Source organism: Drechmeria coniospora, chromosome 01 (genome assembly GCF_001625195.1).
Source record: "Drechmeria coniospora strain ARSEF 6962 chromosome 01, whole genome shotgun sequence".
In the NCBI taxonomy this organism is placed as follows: Eukaryota; Fungi; Ascomycota; class Sordariomycetes; order Hypocreales; family Ophiocordycipitaceae; genus Drechmeria; species Drechmeria coniospora.
In genome coordinates this window covers 8,794,963-8,818,960 of record NC_054389.1, presented here as the reverse complement: position 1 = coordinate 8,818,960, position 23,998 = coordinate 8,794,963, and the positions used below count along the sequence as shown (strand labels likewise).

Sequence of the window (23,998 nt, the reverse complement as noted above, 5' to 3'; positions counted from 1 at the left end):
GGTCTTGGAAAACAGAAACAGACAATAAAACATCAACATCGCTTCCGAAGAACTCCAGCAAACGCCAACGTATTTACAAGCGCCGGCCAGGGTGTTTCCCTGCGTCTCGATGGCGCCAAGACCGGGCAGTCGATCGAACAAAGGCTGCGTCACGCGCCACGCATCAACTCGATCGGCGGCCGTGCAGTGTGGGCCATGATTGGTCGACAACTATCCATCGGGCTCATCTCACCGCAATCGTCTGTCATGTCCTCGACCATGACGGCCGGCAAATCCGGACTGTTCCCGTTCTCCTCCGGGTGGTAGATGAGCGTCGGGCTGCGACTCCTTCCCTGGCCGCCGGGGGAGATGCCGTCGAGGGAACCCAGCGGCGAGTCGGGCGCACCGTTTTGGTGGCGGAGGTTGGCCAGGGCGTCGGCGAGATCGTTGGCATGCACCATCTTGTTGGGCGCATCCTCGAGACGCATCTCCCAGCCGTGCGGAGGGCTCGGAGGGGGCGAGATGAAAAAGAGCTTGCCGGCGTCGGGAAGGGCGAGATGCTCGTCCTTGGCTTCCAAAGACGTGTTCTGACCAAAGTAGATCTTGAGCCGCTCGCCGAGAACGGCCTCGCCATCCCACAGCTGCCTCACGGCGACGGCGGCATCGATGTGGAAGAAGGAGACGACGATGCGGCGGAAAGATTTGAGCGGGGCAAAGGCGTGGATGGGCGCCGTCAGGGAGATGAGATCTCGGATCGTTTGCAGGTTGTCGGGTCGGAATGTGTCGACGTTGTTGAGATTTGTGAAGAGGAGCGTGTTGGACGGGGCCGTAGGCAGCGTCGGCGGAGGGAGGTTGGTGAGGTCGAGCGTAAGGTTGAATTTCCGCGAAGCGGACGAGGATGATCGCGACGAACGAGGCGTCGGCTCCATTGTGTCGGTGCGGGTCTGACGGTATGATGGGAGAGAAATGGAAGAGATGCTCGAGCTGTTGCGGGAGGAGCAACGAGGACGGTCCGAGGGGATTTCAACCTGGCGTTGGGTTGTTTATCTGCAGGATGGATGTCGTTGGGTTGCGACAGGTCACGACCAGCTTATCGGGTGTGCTATCGTAGCGTGGCGGTGCAGTGCCGTCTCATGCGCCCGACGTCAGAAGGAATATGCTGGGTATCGAGATGCTCGACAAGGATGCTGGCGCGGTGCGAGTGAGTGGGTGTGTGTGTGTGTATGTGTGTCGGTCTGTCTGTGTGAGAGAGGAAGAGAGGGAGGGAGATGGGGATGCGAAAGAAAGCTGTAAGCAGGACCGATGAGGGAGTTTATGAGGAAGAAGCGAAGGTGGCGGCGGCGACGCTGAGGTGGGGGGGGTTGCTGATGGAAAGTTCTGTGTCCGTGCTTCCATGCCGCAATAATACAGTACAGCACTGTGCAGTGCCCTGTGCTCCGTGCTGTGAGTAAGTGTACAAGTACTGTAGTACTTCGGTACCTTGTACCCGGAGGGGCTTGCTTGCGGCCAGATGCTAAGCATTACCATGGCCAAGTACTTGTACACTAGCAAAATCCTGGTGGCCAGGCCCTGAACGAATTCCACAACGCAACCGACCGACTGACTGGTTGACGGACGAGGGACCACAGAAGCGAGGGAGGGAGGGGCAGGCCGCAGGCGGCCTCGGAGTGGAGCGCCTCCCCACAGCCCCAAAGTGGCAGTTGACAATAGACATGCCATAAAGGTAGGTAGACAATGACCACTTGGCCCGTTCGTTGTCCTACCGCAGCAGCAGACTACTCGAGCTGCCCATCGTGGCTGTGTTTTGTTTTCCTATCCACAATTCTGCTGCGTTTGGCGGGCAAGCATCACCTCCAACACCGCTCATCGCTTGCCAAGACGGTCGCGGACGGCTCAAGTCGAAGGAATCGGGCTCAACTCGGTTCGGGCTCGATGAAGCGCCTGAGATGGGGGGTGTCGCCACCGCCGCCTTTGCCGCCGGGGTCGTTCACTGTAGTGCTGCGGCTGAAGCCTGACGCCGCCTTACCAGCATGATTGGGCCGCCTCGTCTGACAGAGAGACGAACAGTTGACCGTCAGACAGACAGGTCGCCTGCGGTGTGCGCTTTCGGGATGCCATGACGTGCTTTGGTGATGAATAAGGAGCAGCTGTCTTGGATAGGAATTGATGCGTGTTCCAGAGAAGTCACTGGCTGCCGCTTTCACCACCGCACCAGCCGCCAACAGCCACTACGCCCGCACTCAGCCAGGTCTCGCCATCTCGCCATTGCACCATGAATGATGCGCAAGTAGTTCCACGAACGGGACTTCGCCCAACAAGTGCCCGTCCGTCCTCCTCACTGTCAATCATGTACTTGCAGGAGAAAAGGACGACGACTCGCGCGGGAATAGTATGAATAAGTGTAACGAGACAAGTGGTTGGATGCCTCATCCTATGTGAGACCCCATCGCCTAACCCTACCTCGGACTAGTTTCTACCAGTAGCGTAGTGGTTGTCGAAGGAGTAATGCTTGTAATTCATACGGAGTATTGTGCTTTATTACAGTGCAAGTGCAAAGTGCACAAGCACATAGTAATTATTGTTACATGTTACACACATAATCCTCCTATCGAGCAGCACGGAGTACCTGCACATGTACAAGTAGGTAATTGCAAGTACGGAGTACAGTTAGGCGTGTCAGTACAGCTAAGTACTAGGTAAGTACAGAGTACGGAGTGGTGAAAAGCATCCGAAATTGTACTTCTGTACGTACCTCCAAGCAAGGCTGTGCCTGTCCCAGTACTTTTCCTAGTGCTTTCTCCGTGCCCGTGCCGCTTTGCAGCGTCCCAAGGTCAGGTACGCATGACCTTTTCCCCTGCAACACAGCCGCCTGCGGCAAATCAGTCTAGGCGGCGTTACAGCACGAGCATCAGTGCCGCCTGCAAGCATCGCAATCATCGTCCCCCAGAAACATCAATCACTCCGGCCCAATGGCAAACCACGCCTCCTCCACTGCCCTCCTGCCTGCCCCCCTTCCAGTCCCGGCCAATGCAATCAATGGTGGCCATGCCCATGCAATCGAATCTAACGATGCACCCATCGGCAGGCCTCTTGGCATATCTGCTCCGCCTCCGCCACCAACATCGCTGACCTGCGTCCGTCACGGCAGACCAAGCGGGGCGAGGAGTAAGAAAATCCGGCACCACGCAGCACCTCTGCCCGCAAACTCGTTCGCGGCGGCTTGGCGAACGGCTCGGCATCTCTCCCACCAGCTCGCGGCATTCACCCGGGCTGGAACCTGTAGCTATCCACCCTTGTCTCAAACCTTATCATGGCATATCGTCAGGACATGGAAACGTTACACATGCCGATCGAGCCTCGATTGTACTTGCATGCATCGATAGAGCCCGTGCGGTGTTCTCTGTTCCTGAGGCATACTATTTCCTCACCAGGCAAGAACAGCTAGTCTTCATTTCTCTACCGAGTAGTACACCCCACGGACCATCTTCGTGGTATCATCTCATCCAGCGGCCAATCGCCGACTTGTCGACGTCGACTCGACTCAGCCACCCACGAACCTTCCTCGTCTGCCACGAGCAACTGAGACGATACGGGCGAGGCGAAAGAATCTGCAAAAGGATGCGAGACGCATCCCAGGATATGTCTCGGAAATGGAATCCCCCAGTGTACGCGGCGGCAGCCATCGTAGTCTACCGTCTGCGACTACCTTCTACGGAGTCGTCGGCATGAACACGCGGCACATGGGCGGAGCATACATGCAATGCATGCTCAGCACGGAACGTGATGCAGCCATAATTGGAATACACGGTGCAAGGTACATGCAACAAGCTTCACCGTAGCTCCACGCCAAGCTCCTTCACCAGCGCCGCCCTCACCCGCTCGTGGAAGCCAATCGCCTCATCATTCGTCAACGTCCGCTCCAGGCTGCGGTACACGATTCTGTACGCCACACTCCTCCGACCCGACTTTGGGTGTGTGAACTCGTCAATCATTGTCACGTCCTCCACCGTGTCGCCCGCCACGTTGCGCACGATTTCCATCACGTCATTCTCGTGAAAGCCACCCGGACCGTTATCCTCCGCTGCCGGCGGCAGCCAAAAGGACACGTCCTTGGGACAAGGCGGATACTTGGAGAAGGGCACGAAGCGCTTCAGGGCACCGAGATTGGAGGACACGCCCGCAAACTGGGACAGGAAGCGCTTGTCGCGGGACCAGAAGAGCCGGATGTCAGGGATCTTGAAGAGGAGCATGGCGATGCGGTCGATGCCGATGCCAAACGCCCATCCGAGTTGCGACGGTACTCCAGCGTTGATATAGAGGTCCTGCTGGACCACGCCGCAGCCCAGCACCTCTAGCCAGTCACCGTCGTAGTATACTTCCAGCTCCCACGAAGGGCTCGTGAAGGGAAAGTATGCCTCGACCCAACGCATCTTCAGGGGCTCGTCCACAACGTTGGGGTTGTCCTTTGACGCCGCCGCCTTGGCTCGGGAGAAGACGTCGACGACCATGCCTTCCAGCGAGCGTTTCAAGTGCTCCGCAATCGCTTCGACCTCGGCCGCGGAGTGGTGATCTTCCTGGAGAGGGTTTCTCTCCCTGTCAAATGAGGGGTTGGGATCCTCCACCTTGACGCCGTGTCTAGGTAGCGCCTCGATTTCCCGGCGGACCGCTGCCACCACATCGCCGGCGGGGACCTTTTCTCGATCCCATGACCTTGCGCCTTCCATCTGATGAAAGATGGGATAGTGACTGCGGTCAATCTCATCTCTCCGGTAAACGTCGGCCGAAATGAGGTATCCATCGCTTTCGTTGGCCCGAAACGTGTCGGCTTGATGCGCACTCGTATGCGTCCGCAAGAGAGTAGTCTTGTTTATGTAATACGTGTCCGTGAGAGCCCTTCCTGGATGGTTGTCTGGGAATCCGAGAGACTCAAAGTTTTGCGTTGTCGACACAACGGGGCTGTGGTCGTTGTAGCGCTTGTACGTCGAGCGGCAGAAGTTGGACTCGATTATCTGACGAGTGATGCACACCGGATGGTCACTCTGGAGGTGAAGTCGCCGTGATGTTGCGTCGAGAACGTTCGGGGGCGTGTTGAACCACTCAGGATCTGTTGCGAGTGTCTCCCCGCAGACCGTGACCGACGACGGTTTTATCCGACCCCGTGGTTTTGTCCGCGATGGAAGTTCTATACTCCGAAAAGTGCTTGTCAGGATACATGCTTTTCAGTGTTGTCGGCAAGGCCCATCTACGAACCTGAGTAGCAGCGGGTGGTGGATGCTCGACTGAAGGTCTCTGAGCTGAAGGAGGTGCGAGCTTTGCAGCCCAGGCTCCAGAGGCCGCGCAAGCTGATAACTCGCAAGGACATGTTGGAGAAGCGGGTGCAAAACAGTCACATGTTTCGAATAGCCGATATGATGCGCTTCGATGCCGATTGACCTACTAATCGATGTTGGCCAACTTTGAAGTTCTGTCTGTCAAAGTTGACCCGGGCGTTGTTCAATCATAAATTATCCGCTCAGGCGCGTGCACATGTAACACAAGTACTTTGGTGTACAGTACTGTACTGTAAGTATACTGTACTAAGTACGGGGAGCATGCACACCTACTAGGTACCTTTGCACTAGTAAGTACCTACGCGAGCAGAGGTGTATTGGGCCCCACTATCAGAAAGTCCTAGCCTACTAAGGGGAGTCGATATGAACTTGTGCCGTACTTACCTAGTACTTAGAAGTACGTGCCTAGAACTTCCTCTCCTTACAAGTACTTACTTGTAAGTACTTGTATTGCTCGCCCACCCCTATATCAGGTATTACTTGCATAGACTACAAGTACTAAGGTATTACTCCGTATTTGTATCATGGTACTGTATGTACCCAGGCCTGTAAGTACTTGCAAGTACGTAAATATCCGTTGATACGGTAGGTGTGCACAGACAGAGCACATACGGGGCAAATGTGCACTATAATCGGCCTGTGAGTGGTACAATTGCACGTAATATTGCACTAATGATCGTAGATGCTAATGCTAGCATTATTACCTTGGTACCACTACTGTACCTAATACAAGTTCTCCGTACAATTACTGTACATGTACGGAGTACGGAGGTCTGTACAGTAGGTATTAGGTACGTACTACCGACTAAGGTGCTTAGATACTGTACTGTAGGCATCTTACGGAGTACAGTAAGTACTAGTTCGTACTGTAAATGCCGTGCTCACAAGTAAAGTCCCTAAATTGCCTCGTCGCTGGCGATCGCCTTCCCGACATTTACTGACGACGCATGGTTTATGGCTTGTCATACTGGGGTTTCGACCGGTTGATGAGTATTCGTGGCGAAAGTGGATTGGATTTTCACTTCTTGAAGTCTGCGCAGACTTGCATTCTGTTTGTATTCATCTCCGACATGAAACGCGAGCCGTCTACCTACGTAGTTGAAACGAATGTTCCATGTATGAACAACTCTGCCAATGTCCATTTTGCGTATACTTGACCTTTAACAATATAGATTGCGGTCGAAATAGGTAACTGTGGCTGATGCCCTGGTAGACAGCGACGTCATAACTTGATTGGTAGGTACAAAGTACCTTCTGAAGGGTACATGGCGGTTTCAGCTGGAGTACAGCAGTCGGCCAGCCCGAACCCTCACCGCCTTCTTCGCCACCTAATGCCATTTTTCTGCCGTTCAAACGACGTCAAGGTCGCCGATTCGGCAAACAAACGATTGACCAAATAGTCTTCGAGGCCTTTCCCTCAACTTGCCAGTTTCCAATCATCATATATAGCATCGTACATCTACCAACCGATATTCCAAAGGCGACAACCTGCGCCTCGTCCCTCCGTTGCTGTACCATGTTGCTATAGTTTCGGCCGGACTAGGCTGCGCTTGAGAGGACTACAGTACAACAATAGAGGAGGCGATACGAGAAGATCTCAACCTCATCGATCATGGAAGCCTCAACTCGAGAATTGGCGCAAATTTCGGCTACCGCCGCAGCAACGGTCGTCCCTTCAAACAAGGCCCGGGAGTGCAGGAAGAAGAACTCGCCCTCGATACGATATCCCTTCTGGTTTGGTGGCAGCGCGAGCAGCATGGCGGCTTGCGTCACGCATCCGCTTGATCTGGGTACGTCCAACGCCAAGGAATCCACACATCTGTACGAGCTTTGCTAACGCGCCAACGCAGTCAAGGTACGGAGTGATCCATTGATCCGTACGAGACACGGTTCCGGATACAGCCGGCTGTTCAAGAAATCACGTATATTGACAACGTTTCTAGGTCAGGCTTCAGATGCGCAAGGGCGATGCCCCCAAGAACATGAGCAGCACGTTCGTCCACATCGTCAGGAACGATGGAGTGCGTGCCCTCTACTGCGGCATCTCAGCGTCGCTGCTGCGCCAAATCACTTACTCGACAGTGCGCTTCGGCATCTACGAGGAGCTCAAGGCGCGTTACACGGCCAGGATCGGCCGCGATCGCAACCCATCCTTCCCGGCCCTGGTCGCCTTGGCCATGGGCTCCGGCTTCATTGGCGGTATCGCTGGCAACTTTGCCGATGTCCTCAATGTCCGCATGCAGCACGACGCCGCCCTCCCCCCGGCTGAGCGAAGGAACTACAAGAACGCGGTCGACGGCCTGGTCCGCATGGTGCGGGAGGAGGGCCCCAAGAGCTGCTTTAGAGGCTGGCTGCCCAACAGCAGTCGCGCGGCCGTCATGACTGCCGGTCAACTCGCTACATACGACATCTTCAAGCGCATCCTCATGGACTACACCCCGATGCGTGACAATCTCACCACCCACTTTACCGCCTCCTTCCTCGCCGGCCTCGCTGCTGCCACGGCCACAAGCCCTATCGACGTGATCAAGACCCGTGTCATGTCGTCGACGCAACAACATGGCATCCTGCGCATCGTAGGCGACATCTACAAGACGGATGGCATCAGGTGGATGTTCAAGGGCTGGGTCCCCAGTTTCCTCCGGCTAGGACCGTACGTTTGGACCTTATTCATCGCCCCAGCCGCTCCGGCATATCACAAGCACTGGTGTCAATATGGGAATACGGCTAACTTTCGTCCAGGCACACTATTTGTACATTTGTCTTTCTTGAAATGCACCGCAAAGCGTATAGACGGGTGAAAGGCACGGATGAAAAAATGTTGTAATTGAGAAACATTGGGCATTTAGAACTGGGCATTGGTGGTGGCGTTATATTTTAGAAGGGCATTGCATATTGAGGCCTACAACCCATTTCGTAAGGATTCAAAGGCGGGTAGGAAGTGGCATGGATGCAAATCATGCAAAACACGTCAAGCTCGGCCCATCCTCACACCCACGGGAATCTGTGACCTGGCGGCAATGCCCACCCGCGATAGCCTCGCCTGCCTCAGCATGACTGACCAAGCAACAGAAGAAAGTAACGGACCGCATGGTACCCCCGGATGAGGATCGCGTACGTGCCCCACGTCAAGGATAATAGTATTGCTCCGTGGGTTAACTGTAGGGCGTCGTACTTCCGTACGAACCTGCGCCTGCCCCGTACGAGTTGCCCCCAGCTCCGTAAGCCGTCGTTCCGCCGCCGCCGTAGGCCGTATTGCCGCCCGACCCGTAAGCCGTATTTCCACCTCCGTAAGCAGTGTTCCCACCTCCGTAAGACGTCATGTTCCCACCGTAGGGGGTGGTGTACCCCTGATCCTGCCAAGGGGTCGTGCCTCCGTCCATGTTCAAGGCTGGACTTTGAGGACCGTCGGCGTCAACCTCTTCGCCGCCGTATTTCCTCGGATCAAGGCCCTTGAGAAGGGCACCGATCTTCTGCTGGAGGGCTCGTATTCCTCCCTGGACAATCTGATCGGGCTCCATAGTTCCTGACGCCTCGACTTCAAAATAGAACCGCTCGGGTTGGGCATCGTAGTCAAACTTCTCGCCCTCTTGAAGTGGCTCTTCCCACTCTGCATACTTGCTCTTCGGCCTTTTCGCATCATTAGAATCGAGTTGTATCGTCATCAAGGGTCAACTTGCCATTCTTTTTCCGGGTCTGTATTGTTCTCGAACCACATGTCGAGGTGGTGCAGCTTGTTGTGAGGATCGTACTCGAACCCCACGGCGGATGTCGGCATCCACTTGGCATGCTCCTTGGCGATCCCCTTTTTGGCAATACATGTGAGCTTCAGTTCTTGATCCTTGCGCAACTTCGCGATCAGACACCCAAGACCCTCAGGATCCAGGATGACAGGGCTTCCCACGGAGCTCGCATGGCGCCCGTCCACTACCAGGTCCCGGGCGTAGACTTTCATTATCTGGTCGCTTGTGCATTTCGCATGCAGCGTTAGCGTGACGCTGCACTGCTCGCAGTACTGGTCGCAATCGCAATCGCGAGAGTAGTTGAGCTCGTTGACGCCTTTGGAGTTCAGGGGGATCAGCCCTAGCCGGTGGGCGATGAACTCGTCGGCGAGCACGGACTTGTTGATCTCGATCTCGACCAGGTCGACGGCAATGGTGGGAACTTCCGCCTGGATGATTCGTCGAATCGAGTTTGCGAATGAGAGGTTCGTTTTGGACAGCTCAAAGTCGACCCGCGTACCATCGGCCTGAAAAAGGCTCTTGTTAGTCGACACTGAAAAGCCACGCCACCTGGATGGTTGATTGCATACGTACTGCAGAAATCTTCACCTGAGGCACCTCGCTCTCCCCGTCCATCACCATCGGGTCGTAGTCCATGCCGTCCATCGTGGTCGTTGAACTGGACGCTGGCCGCAGAGATGCGACCAAGCGAGGGTACAAATCGCAGAGCTCTCGCGGATTTTACGCCGTCTACGTGTCGGTGCGCTTTCTTCCGAGGATATTCGTCAAGCAGGTCCGCAAGAGTGTATCGGTAGAAGGATGAGAAATGGTTTAAAGCTGGATTTGGTTCGAAAGGAACGGTCCTGGTGTTCTTGCGCCAGCAGCAGGTTCAATGCTTAGTCACCCTAACTTCTTATCGACCAGGACTGCGTTGGAGCCTGCTTCAAGCCCAGACCCCATCGGGCGATAAGAGAAAAAAATCCCCGCCATGGCATCAGCAAGCCCAGCGACATCAAATTCGACCTTGATCTGATCGACTTGCTCCTGTCGACAGCGACAACGCCAACATGAAGATCAAAGCACTCAGCCGCTCGGTGTCGTCGCACCAAGCGCCGGGCTCCGACGTTGCCAAAAAGCCGCGGAACCTCGACTCCGCACTGCATCCATTCGAGCGAGCTCGAGAGTATCAGCGTGCAGTCAATGCGGTAAAGCTCGAGCGGATGCACGCTGCGCCCTTCATCGGCCAGCTTGGGAGGGGCCATGTTGATGGCGTATACTCAATCGCCAAGGATCCAAACTCTCTGCAACGGTTCGCCAGTGGGAGTGGCGATGGCGTCGTCAAGGTCTGGGACTTGACGGACCGTGACGAGACTTGGCACACGACGGCGCACCAAAACATCGTCAAGGGGCTCGAGTGGACGAGAGACCAGAAACTTTTGACCTGTGGTGCCGACCGCACAATCAAGCTGTTTGATCCGTATAATACGCCCAGCGAAGCGGCGCCGATATCATCTTGGTTGGGCGCAGGCGCCTTCACCAGCCTCTCACACCACCGATCAAAAAATGCGTTCGCGGCGGCTTCGAGCGTCATATCAATCTATGATCTCGAAAAGCACACAGCGGCTCCCGAGGTACTCCAGTGGCCCACGTCAACCGATACCATCACCAACGTCTCCTTCAACTACGTCGAGACGTCCATCCTTGCTTCCTGCTCCACCGATCGCTCAATTGTCATCTACGACCTTCGGACCTCGACGCCTGTCTGCAAGACGATTCTGAATTTCGCCACGAACCATATAGCCTGGTCACCCATGGAGGCCTTTAACATGGCGACGGCTTCCGAGGACCACAACATCTATCTCTTTGACATGCGCCGCTTCGATCGCGCCCTCAACGTCCTCAAGGACCACGTCGCCGCCGTCATGGACGTCGAGTTCTCCCCCACGGGCGAAGAGCTCGTCTCGGCCTCCTGGGATCGCACCGTTCGCCTCTGGGAGCGCAACCGCGGCCATTCTCGCGATATTTACCACACCAAGCGCATGCAGCGCGTCATGACCGCCAAGTGGACGCCCGATGCCAAGTACATCCTCTCGGGCTCGGACGATGGTAACATTCGACTCTGGCGTGCCAACGCCTCCGAGCGCCAGGGCGTCAAATCCGCCAGACACCGGCAGGCGCTCGAGTACAACGAAGCTCTTGTGAACCGCTTCGCCCACATGCCCGAGGTCCGCCGCATCAAGCGCCACCGCCACGTGCCCAAAGTGCTCAAGAAGGCTGGTGAGATAAAAGCAGAAGAGCTCAAGAGCATCAAGCGCAAGGATGAGAACGAGCGGCGGCACACCAAGAAGCAGTTTGAGAGGCGCAAGAGCGAAAGAGAAAAGATGGTGCTGGCCAAGGAAAAGTAAAAATGTGCAGTGTATCCTCTCATATGGCCATGTCGTATTTTGCATTGCATTGCAAGGTGTTTCGGACAATGGTTCCTTGGAACGGTAGCGGATGGCAACATGTTATTTGGTGGCGATACGCAATGATCAATTGACAACTAAATCAAGCACACTGTTCCAAGGTTTTGACAGATTATTCGACGATAGCTCGTCTACATCTAGTATACGCATGATTCAAGCCTGGCTGAATATGTGCGTGCGAAGAACAAATCCCATGCGAAGAACAAATCTCATGCGAAGAACAAATCCCATGCGAAGAACAAATCCCATGGCTCAATCTCGCGCAGAGCAATGGTGCTCTATACAAATGAGCGGCCTCCCCCTCCTGGGAACTAGGTAATGATACCGATTGAACGCCGATAGCCGCCCGAGAAAATTGAGTAAAAAAAAGAGGGTGGAAAAGGCACGCATCGTATGTTTCAACGATGCAACGCCGCTGGCGGGCAGCGTATCGCCAGTTCTGGGTATTTTTGAAACAGTGTTAACAGAGCCGCCGCCTCGTACCGGTTTCCGCGGCCGTCGTCTAATGCGTAGCGGTCACCGAAGCCAAACGCCATCGTCCCTCCCCTACCATCTCCGAAACCGTGATCAAAATAAAAGTACAACCCTCGATCGGGGGCTCGCTGTTTGCTCATCACGGTGCATGTGTCCAATTCGTCGCCTAGACGGTGCCTCTGGCAGCCTTCTGCGGCTTGTAGTTGGGCATCTCCTCGAACCAGCCACGGGGTTCGTCGTACCTGTAGGCGTGAAAGGCAATACCGTACGGTTTCGGCTCGATCGAGTAGAGCATGCCGAGGGGCACATCCATGTCCGTAATGTCCTCCCGTGTGAGGTCCATGAAGTAGGCCATCAGGACTCGGCAGACGGAGCGATGGCCGATGATGAGGAGATGCTCCGTGATGCGTTCAATCTCTCGGACCATGTCGCGAAGACGGCTGATGATTTGGAGGTAACCCTCACCACCGACGCCGGGATAGATGTAATTGAGCTTGTCGTTGGCACGCTTCTGAAACTCGTCCGGGTACTTTTTCGCAATCTCGTCGTATGTCATGCCCTCGAATTGACCGGTGTTGAGCTCGTTGAGCATTTCCCAGTTCTTCACATCGTAGTCGTCGTCCACGTCAAAGTATTCGGCCGTCTCAACGCTTCGCTGCAGCATCGAGGTCCAGACACAGAAGTTCTTCTCGTCCAGGTCTTGGTTCATGTCTGGGTACGGAGGAGTGTTATCGCCGGGAAGCGGCGGGAAGGACGCTTGGGCCATCTTGCTCTTCTGCTCCATCAGCCACTCCTTTCGCTTTTGGGTGATGAACTTGTGCAGGGCGAGGCCGTAGCAATGGCCGCGTTCGGTGATGGGGGAGTTGCCACCCAGCTTTCCCAGCTCGTTGTCGACGCTCTGACCATGGCGAGTAATCCAAATCTGGCGCGGGGCGAGGTTGAAGCTGGAGAGGTAGTTGCTGATGCCGCCGCTTAGGAAGCCCTTCAGCCGGTGCTGCACAAGCTTTCGGCCGACATCTATCATCTGCCGGGGTGTTAACGCCACCTCGCAGGTGCGGGTGTGGGATGATCAAACCTGGATGTACTGGAGGTCATTCGCCTCCTCGTAGGCGCCGAGGGGAACGTAGGCGCTCGCGTAGGCGGCCACTCGGTTTTTGAAGTCCTCGAGGGACTTGTAGGGGTCCTTGTCGCGGTAGTCTGGACCAGAGAGCTTGAGGCGCATGTTGGCTTCGAGGAGATTCTGGTCCTCACAGATGCTCTCGATGAAGAGGATGCCAAGCTTGGGCTCGCGGTCCTTAATATGGCGGACAACCTGCTGCCTCCGCTTCACCGTGCTGTTTGTCGCATCGAGGATGCCAACGGCGCCGCCCTTGTTGAGCAGGTAGTCGAGCAGCTCATCGAGCGTGTCCATGGCGACCTGATCTCTCATGGCGGCAGCCTTCTCGTTCTTGGGATCGAAGAATTGAGCGGACTGGTCGAGGCCTTCTTGCTCCTCCCCGGCCGCGCCGTCCAAGGTGAGGGCTGTCGGTTCCGGGGGCTCGAGAGTCGCGATGGAGTCGGGGGCCGGCACGCCGTTGAGCAGGATGGTGGCGGCCCGTACAGGAGGGTCGAGACGGTCGTGCTCAGGTGCGAGGGTGGGCTTGGCAGAGACCTTGATGCCCGCCGCCGTTCGTCTCCGGTTTCCGACGTTGAAGATATGGGAGTCGTGCTGCTGCCACGACAGATAACGCTGCAGCTTCTTGGTGATGTAGGACTTGCCACGAGCCGGGAGGCCGACCATGACGATGACGAGCTTGGCAGCGACGTCGCGCTGAGGGATTCGGCCATCGGGAGAGACGCGCGAGCGAGTCATGCCGGGAATGTTGAGAGTTGTCGCATGGGCTCGAACTCGGGGTGTCTGGCTGCCCGAATTCTGGCGACGCGGGGGGCTTGAAGCGGGCAGGACAAAGTCAGCATGACGGGGCAAAGGAGGAGCGGATGGCGGCGAAGGGGGGTTGCGCTCGAGCAGGAGAGCATGCGGAGCTCGAACGGGCCAGAGAGGTATAGTATAGTTCAGCAAGCGACTTACAGGCGCGGAGAATTAGGAGCAGTCGAGTTGACACTCTGCGTGAGCGGCGTCTCGGTCATGTCCATCATTCGTAGGGCCTGTGCCATGGACGAAACATGCACTGGCGCCGTCGGGACGGCGTGTGAAAAGGAGGTCGGAATTCCATTTCGATAAGCCGGCGGGGGAAGATGAAGGTGCTGGTCTGGTTCGGAAATGGTAGGAGAGGCGGACGGCTGTGACGATGAAGGAAGCGAGTTGTTCATGACAAACTTGGCCAAGGCGGATTGAGTGGCTTGCCTGAGGCCCAGATCTACGTCGACGGAGGGGTAAGGATTAGGCAAGAAAAGTAGAATGAAAAAAATGTGCAACAAGGTGGAAGAATGAACATGAGCAAGTCGTGCCGTTCAGGGCAGCAATGGTGAATGGTACGCAATGAGTAGGAGGAGATGACAAGTTGTCAAGACGCACCTTGTCTGGAAACTGCGGCCTTCATCTGGATCCGGCCGTGGTTGTGGAAGAGAGAATGGAATTTCAAGGTTGGACGAGACGACTGGGTTAATTTGGACCCTGCAATTGACTGCGAGCTAGGGTGGCCAAGGCCTGCAAGCGTGGAAGCGTGGAGGGCGCCTCCGGCCAGTTCTCAACAAGTCGAGACCAACCAGAGGGTGGGATCGAGGGGACTGAGGACCCTTGCCAATGACGATGTAGGAACTCCGTACTCCGTAATAGACCGTACTCGTACTCGCAAAGTCTGCTGGGCTATGACTGATGGTAAGTACAAGCAAGTACAAGTACATTAGTCGGTACTGTTCGGGCAGATCTTGCCAGGGTGAAGCGAGACCGGCCCGTGGTAGAATACTTACTATTAGGTACTAGTGGCGGGCGCCTGGCGTTGTGGCGTAACCGTGGCGCATATATGCACGTATGGCACGGAGCACACAAGTACCGTACAGTACAGATGTACTTACGGAGTAATACCGTGCGGCGGTACGACGGGGTGATGTGTGTTGCTACAACAAGTTTGGAGTACTCCGTACCTTGGTAGGCGAAAGGTCCTAGGTGCCTCCCTAAGTGCTTGGTTAGTACTGTACTTACTACCATTGTACTGTACCTAAGCAGGTACTAAGCCAAGAGGCCTGTAATACAGCACAGGGTTGGCCGTCCTTTTTCACTCACCTCCAATTCGTATCCTTTCTCGGCAACCAACACTGACCTCCCGTCCGACCCGGATGTGACCTTGGCTGTACCACTCCGGCTTGACGACCAGCACGGTTCGGTGTAAAGAAACGCGGGTCGGTGAAATAAAAACTTCAAGAGTTTGACCAATCGTCGTTGTCTCGAGGCAGGCGCAGCGGACTGCACAGAAGCGGATGATGATTAATGATTTTGACTGACAGCCGGCGATGAAGCGGATTGACGGGACAAGTACTTGGTCGTGTTTTGCAATTGCAAGTTCGCACCGGCACATGGACTCGTCGAACGAGCACGTATTCTTGGTGGTCGGAATCCCGTAGTATCGTCGTAGTCGGTTCGGATTATCGCCCGCAGTGCAGGATGTGCAAGAAGGGAAGGCAAGTCTTTTAAATTGCTCGAGGGCAGAATGGTACCTGTGCAGCCGGGCCTGCCTGAAGAAAAAGATTTAGTAGCACAGGACACCAAGAGGCCCTGAGAGGAAACGTACGTGGCGGGAAGTTGATGGATGGACGAGAAATGACGGCAAAGTGGAGGAGGAGAGTCGAAGAATATAACTTCCTGCACACGTTCTGGCTTTGCCGGCGTTGGTTCGTGCATATGCAGCAGCCACCTAGTTCCGTCAGCCAGACCGAACTAATGTGCGACCTGGCACTCAGGTGTCATGATGGGTGCTTACATGGTTATTTGCCGGACGCAACGTGCACCAGGCAGGCGAACAATGACAGGTCCTGCCGGGAGCACCCTTCGCCTCATCCACACTCGCTACGTCTCAGATTGCCGGTAAGTGCTTTTACTACATGTACCTACTGCCGCGCAAGGCCTGCCTGCTTCTGCCTGGCTGTAACTTGTAAGCATTCGGGTGAAACCAACCTACGCCGAGGTCGTCAAAAGACGCAACGAAAGAGCGCGTACGATGTAGGACCCATCTTCACCCATCACGCAGTACATGTTCCAGCTCATTACCTTGAACACTTCTGTCAAGGTGACCCCCCCACCAGAAGGAGGACAGCCGCAAGGTCTGTGCCATGTGGAGGATGGCGTTTCCGAGCAGCACCTCGTTGACAAGACGGACCTTGTCATCCTGGTGGGCCTGCCGCTGAATGCGTCATGAATGGGTGTCGAGGCGGCGAGAGGAGCACCCGGGGAGGGGATCCGCGGGGAGAACCAATTGCTCGCATGGCTCGGCGCGCGTTAGGCCCTCGGATATCACGGCCGCCTGCATTGCATCCTTGCGAGAAAAACACACGTATTCGCTGCACCTACGCAAGTACGAGTAAGGATGCGAGTGCATCCCCGTCGAATGGACTGCTCTAACTTGGCCAAGGTGTTTCTTGTCGTAAAACTGGTCACGTACTATTTTCGGTCACGGAGTGGCTCCGCGGGGTGTGCGACTACTGATGGTTTTAAACTTGCTCACCGTAAGTCTTCTTCAATGCGCATCTCGGCATCCCAATCCCTCGCAGCTTCGTTTGCCCGTTCCTCTGGGTTTGCTGGTGCTGTGTAGTTGAACTTTGCTCTGTTTTAGTTATTGCAAGCATACTTGCAGTACAACTAAGTAGATGGATTGGCAGGCATGAAATACTGCTAATGGTACATAAACTTGTACAAGGAGGTACAAGTAAGTAAGTACCCCGGCCTGCACATTTGTGGCACATGTGTGGAGAAAGTACGGAGTACTGGTAAGTAGGTACGGAGTACTTACTTACTTCTACTGTACTTAAGCAGTTGTAGGGAGTACATGTACATGTACGGAGAAGTGCTGCGAACTCGTCGTACCCGCCGCTAGTACTAGCTCTTCCTGGTAAGTATCTTCAAGCCACTAGAACCTCCGATGTCGCCCCAATCGAGTGACTCGACCCACGTGTGAGGATCCTTGTCGCTGATGGGGGACAAAGATTACGGGCTAGTGGATGCAAGTTTTCCGGTACCAGTTCGGGCCATGATACCCTGCACATGTATGAGCACGCATGCATGCATACTTATTAGCATAGAACTAGAACTGCTGTACTCCGTACTGTAAGTACATGTACACCTACTTTCCTACAAGCATGCACTGTACTCATAATTAAAGAATTATAACTACTAGCGTTGTAGTAATACAAGTACTCCGCACGGAGTAGGTGTACATCTAAGTATTGTACAAATACGGAGTACTTATTACAGTACTTACTTACTGTACTAACGCCTACTTGCTGTACGGAGTAAGTATACTGACTTAGTACGCCGTGTAGGTACTTACAAGGTAGTATCACCCCCATGTGCTCCGTACAGTAGCTGTGCTTGTTCGAGTTCCCGTAGAACTTACTTACGCCTACAGTACATGTATTTGCACAAGTACAGTACAATACATGTACAACTAAGTGAGTGTTAGGTGCACGGTTGCGCATTTTCAACCACTCAACCACTGAGTGAGTACTAGTACTTCCCTGAGTTGTTCCCTCCCTCTCGGCAGATCGAGACTGTTACTGCATTGGGATACATGCACATTCAACTGAAGGTGATGCGAACTACTTACCTACTTAGGCGTCCGTGTACTTGCACTGGCATTATTCAGTAGATCCAGCAATTTGATACCTGGAGTCGCTGTATTGGCACTGAGAAACTCCATACATGTATAACTCACAAGTACTTTGACTTGTTCGCTTAAGTAATCTTGCATGTACGGTAGTGCCAAGCAGACGTCTCTTTAAGTCCTGGTATTCCATGTTCATGTGAAGTGTATACAATACTGTATATTGAATTTACAAGTGCAACTACTTGAGTGCTGAGTACCCGGTCTAACTCTGTTAGTACTTTTGTCTATTACCTACTACTCCGTACAAGTACTGTACAGCAAGTATGATGGTGAGCGTGAGCAGTCAGTACCAAGAATAACCAGCCACGGCCATTTTCCGTAAGATTCCGATTAAGAATTCCTCAGAGCAACCAAAATTTGCAGTAGTACCTGCGGATTACATTCATGATAGACCAATCCAACACAAAGCGTCAAAAGAAGAACACAGAAATTCCACATCGAACCGGAAGTGAGTGAAGTATATGCTTTCTATGGCCAGTTTATCTAGAGCTCCTGATTTTTTCGCCATTGTCGAAATGCACGTGCAACGTGTTTTCAGGTGTTCCACCGTTGGCCTGGGAGGAGTAACCGCACAAGCTGAACGGTTGATCGCGGTTTTTTTTCCGGGTCAAGTAAGTTAATACTCAACACCTAAGTGCTAACTTAATCCGTACTGTACTTGCATGCAAATGTACAGTGAGTACTGTACTTAGTGTACTTCGTAAACACCTGCAACATGTACTTACGGAGTACTCCGTAGATATGATATTTCTCCTCGTTGCGGCCGATCTTCGTCAAGAGTACATTACGTCAGCGCAATGTCTGTTGCTCATGGCTTCTCAGTTGGGGAACTTTACGGAGTACTGCGCACAGTGATAATAATACTATTAAGGACTCCGTACGGAGTAGTACATTACATTACGCCTTATGGCTCTGGTACAATAAGTTTGCCCCATTGATACTCACTACTATACAAGTAAGTACACCTGCGTTTGACGCACCAAAGTACGTTTGGGTCATGGAGCCCCTACCCCGTCCTTCCATCGTATCCACCCATGGCATTATCAGTGCCGTTATCGCGAAAATAATCTCGACGCTGGCAAGCCGGCATTGAGTTTCGTTGGTTGAACGACGGGTCATCCTCATCCTCCATTCAGCTGGGAGCCACCTCCGATTTTCCGACCGTGCGACGAGACGAGACCAACATCAGATTGCGAGGCAAAATTCAATCAATCGGACTTTCCGCATTCCTTGCTGGTACCTGCCGATCCCACAACCGCCCGTCCTAGAACTAGCCGGGCAGGACGGTGATGGGATCCAGCTTCCGTCGCATCCAGCTCGAACCCTACCGCTCCCAGGTGCCAGAGCGAGTCGATCGAATCTGACGCTGTCTCTTGTCCCGAGTTGCTTCCCCCATCGCCCCGACTCTCCACCCGTTTCGTCCCGTCCAGCTTCACTTTGGTCCAAACCACGACACGCGTCGTCGTGCTGCCTGTCATCGAAGATTTTTGGAGTCTCACTAGCCATCATCATCATCTGCAGATCCACTGATAGGCATCCTGTGCCCTTGACCGGGCACCGTCCCTATTTCTTGCTGCCGCGGTAGCCGTCTGCCCGCGGCACCTCGCACCTCACACCCCGCACCTCGCATCACGACCGATCGACACGCCGCACGCTCCGACAAGATGGAAGACAACTGCTGCGCGAGTGTTGGCAGGCTGGCCGTCGATTCGACTTCGGGAGAGGCACGGCCCTATCAATTTGTAGGGATCGCACCCAACCCCTTGACCGATGACCTCAAGGAAGTCCACCGCCGACGAGGCGTCTTGATTCCCCTAAAGACCACACAGGAGGTCCGGCAGGATCACACGATATCTGCAGCCTACATCACAAGGGCCCCGACAAAGTCGGCCAACGATGTAATCTCGTACGTCAGACCCCTTCCTTGACTGACCATGGCGCGCGCACCGTCGCTCGATTGCTGATCGGACGACGATGTAGAGTCTTGCGCGCACTGAGACCTGAAGGCAGCGCTAACCCCCTGCCTCATCTTCGTACCTGCGCAAAGCCGTCGGATCTGCCGGCGCACATCAAGACGCAGCTCATGAACGACACCGCTGCCGGACGCCAGATCCATACGGCCAAGTCTGCCTGGATCTACATCATCGTTGGCGAGGTCAAGGGATTCGACAAGGAAGAAATCGTCCAGAGCCTGTCCCGGGTGGAAGGGCTCGAGGATGGTGTCTTCGTTGCCACGATCCCCATCCCTCTGCTGGCGCCGACGTCACAGATACAGGCAGCCATGTGGTCGTCCCAGTTTTGGCCGACCGTGTACCGTAAGAACAACCCGTTGGGCCCTCATCCTAGCATGGTCGGACGCGGCACAGACGAGATCAAGGACGACGGATCCATCTTCATGGCTCTCGCCCATCGCGTGGCCTTGCAGGCGAAGCGGGCCGGCATCGGCGAAGCCATGGGCGCCGTCATCGTCCAGCGAGGCGAAGATGGTGCCGAGGTGATTGGCCTCGCCGGGGATGCCCGCTGGCATCAGGAGTTCGGTCTGGGGATCCCCAACAACACCATGACTCACTGCGTCCTGCGGGCCATCAGCATGGTCGCCCAGAAGCTCGTCCGGCACGAACGTCGGGCCGCCGGTCTCGAGTTTGCGTACCCCAACCTCGAGTACAACGCGTTCCAGGACCGACCCCTGCTGGAACTAGAGACGGAGTGCTTCCACCAAGAGCATCCGAACAAGGAAGGCTACCTCTGCCATGGGCTTGAGCTGTACGTCACGCACGAGCCCTGCGTGGCCTGCTCCATGGGCATACTGCACTCAAGAATGGGCAAGGTCGTGTTTTGCAACCACATGCCCCGTACGGGCGGGTTAAGCTCCGATGACCGCCCCGACGGAGGTGGACGAGGCTTGGGGCTCTTTTGGCGCCGGGAGCTCAACTGGAGCTTGCTGGCGTGGGAGTGGGAGCGTGAGGGCGTAGCCGAATTGCCTCTCGTCGACCCGACCACTCATGTTTAGGATTACCACCTGCGAGGCCCAAGCGAGACTCACCCATTCTTTTTACGCCACCCCAACGGACAGAAGCGGCCGGAAGAGAGCGTCGCCGGCCGCACAACGGTGGGAAGTGATGGTATACGGTAACGAGATACGACGCCGACGAATGACGCATCGCTATGTTCAGATGCTCCAGGACTTGTACAAGTTAGATCTGCTGAATAGTCTACGGTTGGTTGGGGGGTTCGCAGAGGGGGTTTAGATAGTCCTCTGTGCACTCATGGCAGGGCTTGCAGTCGCTTTTCACATGTACGACAAAGACGGCATGGCATGGCAAATGGACAGACAGGCTTGGAGAAGATATGCGGGAGAGCGTTGCATTCTTGCCTCACGACAGGCTTTTACCCGCTGCAATAGATCTGCCAGAGCGCGCTATGATCAGCGCTGGATGATGAAAACAATACACGATTGCCACCATGCATTGTACACCAGTTCTATCACCTTTGCACCTGTCGTCCTCATGGAGCCGCCGACGGCATGCTTGACACTCAACACGGTCAGCATAGTCGGCGTGGGTGATGCGTCAACCTGCAATTGCCTACGCGGGATGGGAGGCTGGGGGGGGGGGGGGGGGGGTGCGATGTCACTAATAAGCATTTCTGCTGGATCAACTGCGAAGAGGGTGGTGGGGAGGAGAGGAGGAGAAAGGGGGAGAGGGGAGGGGGGGGGGGGGGGGGGCGGGGCCAAAAAAACCTTGGACAAAAGAGGCATGTTGCATTACCCTTGTTGCACCTCCGTCGCCAGGTTCAGTGATGGGAATTGTAACTAATTGATTTATATGACTGTTGGTTGCTGGATTTACTCCATAGAACATAGCCGGTTTTGTTGCTTGTATTTTCAGCAGCAGCACTCAATTTGGTCGATGCGTTAGAGTAAGTATGTCTTCTGTATGCTAATATGCGGATCCTCTTTTTCTGTCACCCACTTTGGGCCTGATTGCATGCCCCCCCCCCCCCCTCCTCTAGCCGGTTTGCTGCCATCACGAGGTGGCCTGGGGGAGCTGCATTTCCTTCTATTACCCCCCCCCCCCCCCCCCCCCCCTTCCCCGTTCTCCCCTTTTCCTTAATTCTTTCTCTTTCTCTTTCTCTCCATTCTTTCGCTGCAGTCCTCAGCTCACATCCTTTCCCGACAACTCATTCCCACCCTTCACCGCATAATCGTCTCGTGGTGGTGCAGATCACCCATAGTCTATAATGCCCGGTGTCTGACTCTTGCGTCGCCGTTAACCTCGTGCAACCTCAGCGACCAACGACTGGACTCCAAACAACCACCAGCCAAACAACCATCACGACAGGCCGGTACCCGAGCTGCAGCTTACAGCACAGTGGCAGCAGCAGGATTGCGAGCGCGACTCCCCCTCCGCAGAGCGCCTGGATTGGTGCGAGCGTGTGCACGTGGCTGCGCTTCGTTTGACCTGTCGATCTTCGCTTTCCTCGCCGTCTCCACCACACAAGGAGGAGAAGCTATGATGAACAAAAAGAGGTCTGCGCCGGGGTTGGGGCTCGTCACGGAGTCGGCCGCGTTGAAGAAGCGGAAGACGGATGGGATGCAAAAGTTTTACGCAGTCCAGGCAGGGCACAAACCCGGCGTTTATCTCAACTACGCAGAATGTTCCAGCCAAACAGCTGGGTTCAAGGGCGCCGTCTGTAAGTGTGGCCCAATGCATGCTCCTCCTGCCGCCGATAGGATTCCGATACGGTACCAATGCCTAGCGAGCACTGCTAATCGGCCTTTGTCACATAGTCAAGTCTTTTACGTCGAGAGATGATGCCGAGGCGTTTGTGGCCGGCAAGAAAGTTTCGGCGCCCGCCAACGAGCCGGATCGGTTCTATGCCGTCGCCGTCGGCTCGCCAACAGGCATCTACAAGACCTGGGATGAGGCCGCCATGGCGATCAAGGGAGTGAAAGGCCCCAAGTACAAGCGATTCGGCAAGCGAGGCGAAGCGGTCGCCTACATCAAGCAGTTCGGAAGCAGGGAAGCCATCGAGGCGTTGGGGGAGAGCGTTCCGGAGAAGATTGAGGCACCGGTGGTGGTGCCGGCTGCGAAACAAACGAGGAGGGCAGTAGTGGCGCCGGCACCGCCAGTCGACGATGCCGTGGAGATTTACACGGACGGAAGCAGCCTGGCAAACGGCAAGCTCGGGGCGAGGGCCGGCATCGGCGTCTTCTTCGGCGACGGCGATCCTCGAAACTTGTCGGAGCGTCTCGAGGGCGAGCCGCAGACGAACCAGCGAGCCGAGCTGATGGCTCTGCTGCGAGCGCTCGAGATTGCCCCGACGAACCAGACGGTTCGCATCATCACCGACAGCCAGTACTCCATCAACGCCGTTACGCAGTGGGCCGTGGGATGGAAGCAAAAGGGATGGATGACGGCCAACGGAGGCCAGGTCAAGAACCAGGACATCATCCGCGCCGTTCTGGATAGGATGGATGAGCGGACGGCGGCCGGAGCCAACACGTACTACCGCTGGGTGAAGGGTCACGCGACGAGTAGGGGCAACATGGCGGCGGACAGCCTCGCCGTCCGGGGGGCCAAATCGGCGCTGCGGCCCAGTTGACAGTGACGGCTCGTCATTCTTGCCCGACCGGCGAGAAACAAGGGGGCATTGAGCGGCAAAAAGGCGGCGAGGCTCACGAGCGTGCGGTAAGGGGAGGCGTGCGTGCGCGGGCGCATGTGGCAATGGGACCGTTCATCTCGCCTGCTGAGCTCCTCCATTATTGCCTCTTCATCGTGCGGCGAGAGCAGGAGCTGTCAATGGTCAAATGCATGTTGGGACGACCAAGCATCGCACGAGGCTCTGTAGGAGCCAGCCAGGTTGGACTCGTCTGCCACCTGTCACGGGAGGCGAAGGCCGTCTGTTCATGGCCAGCATGTGAAGCAGACTTCGAACGCCACCGCCCCCTTTCCCCTTGTGCGGTAGATGATTGCGAAAGGAGCGAATTGTTCGGAGACGAATCTGTTCAAACCTACTCGGAAACGACGGATGGACCGATAGATTGATGGATTTTGGTGGATGTCATGAACAGGGTAGTCGGCATGGACACACCATGGCCAGGAGATATGAGAGCCACCTGCCATCAGACGGCGGACACGTTTGCCTGCAATCTCGACGTTGTAGCTTGGGCGTACCGTACCTGTACATGTGCTGTGATAGCGTGTTGGCGG

At 55.3% G+C, this 23,998-nt stretch overlaps 8 protein-coding genes across 8 annotated transcripts; 4 read left to right on the top strand and 4 right to left on the bottom strand.

Annotated features, from left to right (window-relative positions):
- Nucleotides 1–149: 149 nt before the first annotated feature.
- On the bottom strand, nt 150–908 carry DCS_02326 (calcipressin; the record flags this gene model as incomplete). The annotated part of the gene is made up of 1 exon (XM_040799654.1): nt 150–908. One exon carries the CDS (start codon nt 906–908, stop codon nt 150–152), a length of 759 nt encoding a protein of 252 aa, XP_040660537.1.
- Nucleotides 909–3,809: 2,901 nt separating this feature from the next.
- On the bottom strand, nt 3,810–5,341 carry DCS_02325 (uncharacterized protein; the record flags this gene model as incomplete). The annotated part of the gene is made up of 2 exons (XM_040799653.1): nt 3,810–5,161; nt 5,230–5,341. 2 exons carry the CDS (start codon nt 5,339–5,341, stop codon nt 3,810–3,812), a joined length of 1,464 nt encoding a protein of 487 aa, XP_040660536.1.
- Nucleotides 5,342–6,921: 1,580 nt separating this feature from the next.
- On the top strand, nt 6,922–8,136 carry DCS_02324 (uncharacterized protein; the record flags this gene model as incomplete). The annotated part of the gene is made up of 3 exons (XM_040799652.1): nt 6,922–7,130; nt 7,258–7,962; nt 8,052–8,136. 3 exons carry the CDS (start codon nt 6,922–6,924, stop codon nt 8,134–8,136), a joined length of 999 nt encoding a protein of 332 aa, XP_040660535.1.
- Nucleotides 8,137–8,464: 328 nt separating this feature from the next.
- Nucleotides 8,465–9,697, bottom strand: DCS_02323 (uncharacterized protein; the record flags this gene model as incomplete). The annotated part of the gene is made up of 3 exons (XM_040799651.1): nt 8,465–8,939; nt 9,023–9,558; nt 9,626–9,697. The coding sequence occupies 3 exons, from the start codon at nt 9,695–9,697 to the stop codon at nt 8,465–8,467; spliced, it is 1,083 nt and encodes a 360-aa protein (XP_040660534.1).
- Nucleotides 9,698–10,098: 401 nt separating this feature from the next.
- On the top strand, nt 10,099–11,436 carry DCS_02322 (U3 small nucleolar RNA associated protein; the record flags this gene model as incomplete). The annotated part of the gene is made up of 1 exon (XM_040799650.1): nt 10,099–11,436. One exon carries the CDS (start codon nt 10,099–10,101, stop codon nt 11,434–11,436), a length of 1,338 nt encoding a protein of 445 aa, XP_040660533.1.
- A 700-nt stretch (nt 11,437–12,136) lies between these two features.
- On the bottom strand, nt 12,137–14,280 carry DCS_02321 (putative 6-phosphofructo-2-kinase; the record flags this gene model as incomplete). Its single annotated transcript, XM_040799649.1, has 3 exons — nt 12,137–12,994; nt 13,046–13,898; nt 14,039–14,280. 3 exons carry the CDS (start codon nt 14,278–14,280, stop codon nt 12,137–12,139), a joined length of 1,953 nt encoding a protein of 650 aa, XP_040660532.1.
- A 5,170-nt stretch (nt 14,281–19,450) lies between these two features.
- DCS_02320 (Cytidine deaminase-like protein) lies at nt 19,451–20,796 on the top strand (the record flags this gene model as incomplete). The annotated part of the gene is made up of 2 exons (XM_040799648.1): nt 19,451–19,692; nt 19,767–20,796. 2 exons carry the CDS (start codon nt 19,451–19,453, stop codon nt 20,794–20,796), a joined length of 1,272 nt encoding a protein of 423 aa, XP_040660531.1.
- A 1,504-nt stretch (nt 20,797–22,300) lies between these two features.
- DCS_02319 (RNase H domain protein) lies at nt 22,301–23,390 on the top strand (the record flags this gene model as incomplete). The annotated part of the gene is made up of 2 exons (XM_040799647.1): nt 22,301–22,478; nt 22,576–23,390. The coding sequence occupies 2 exons, from the start codon at nt 22,301–22,303 to the stop codon at nt 23,388–23,390; spliced, it is 993 nt and encodes a 330-aa protein (XP_040660530.1).
- Between the last annotated feature and the right edge of the window lie 608 nt (nt 23,391–23,998).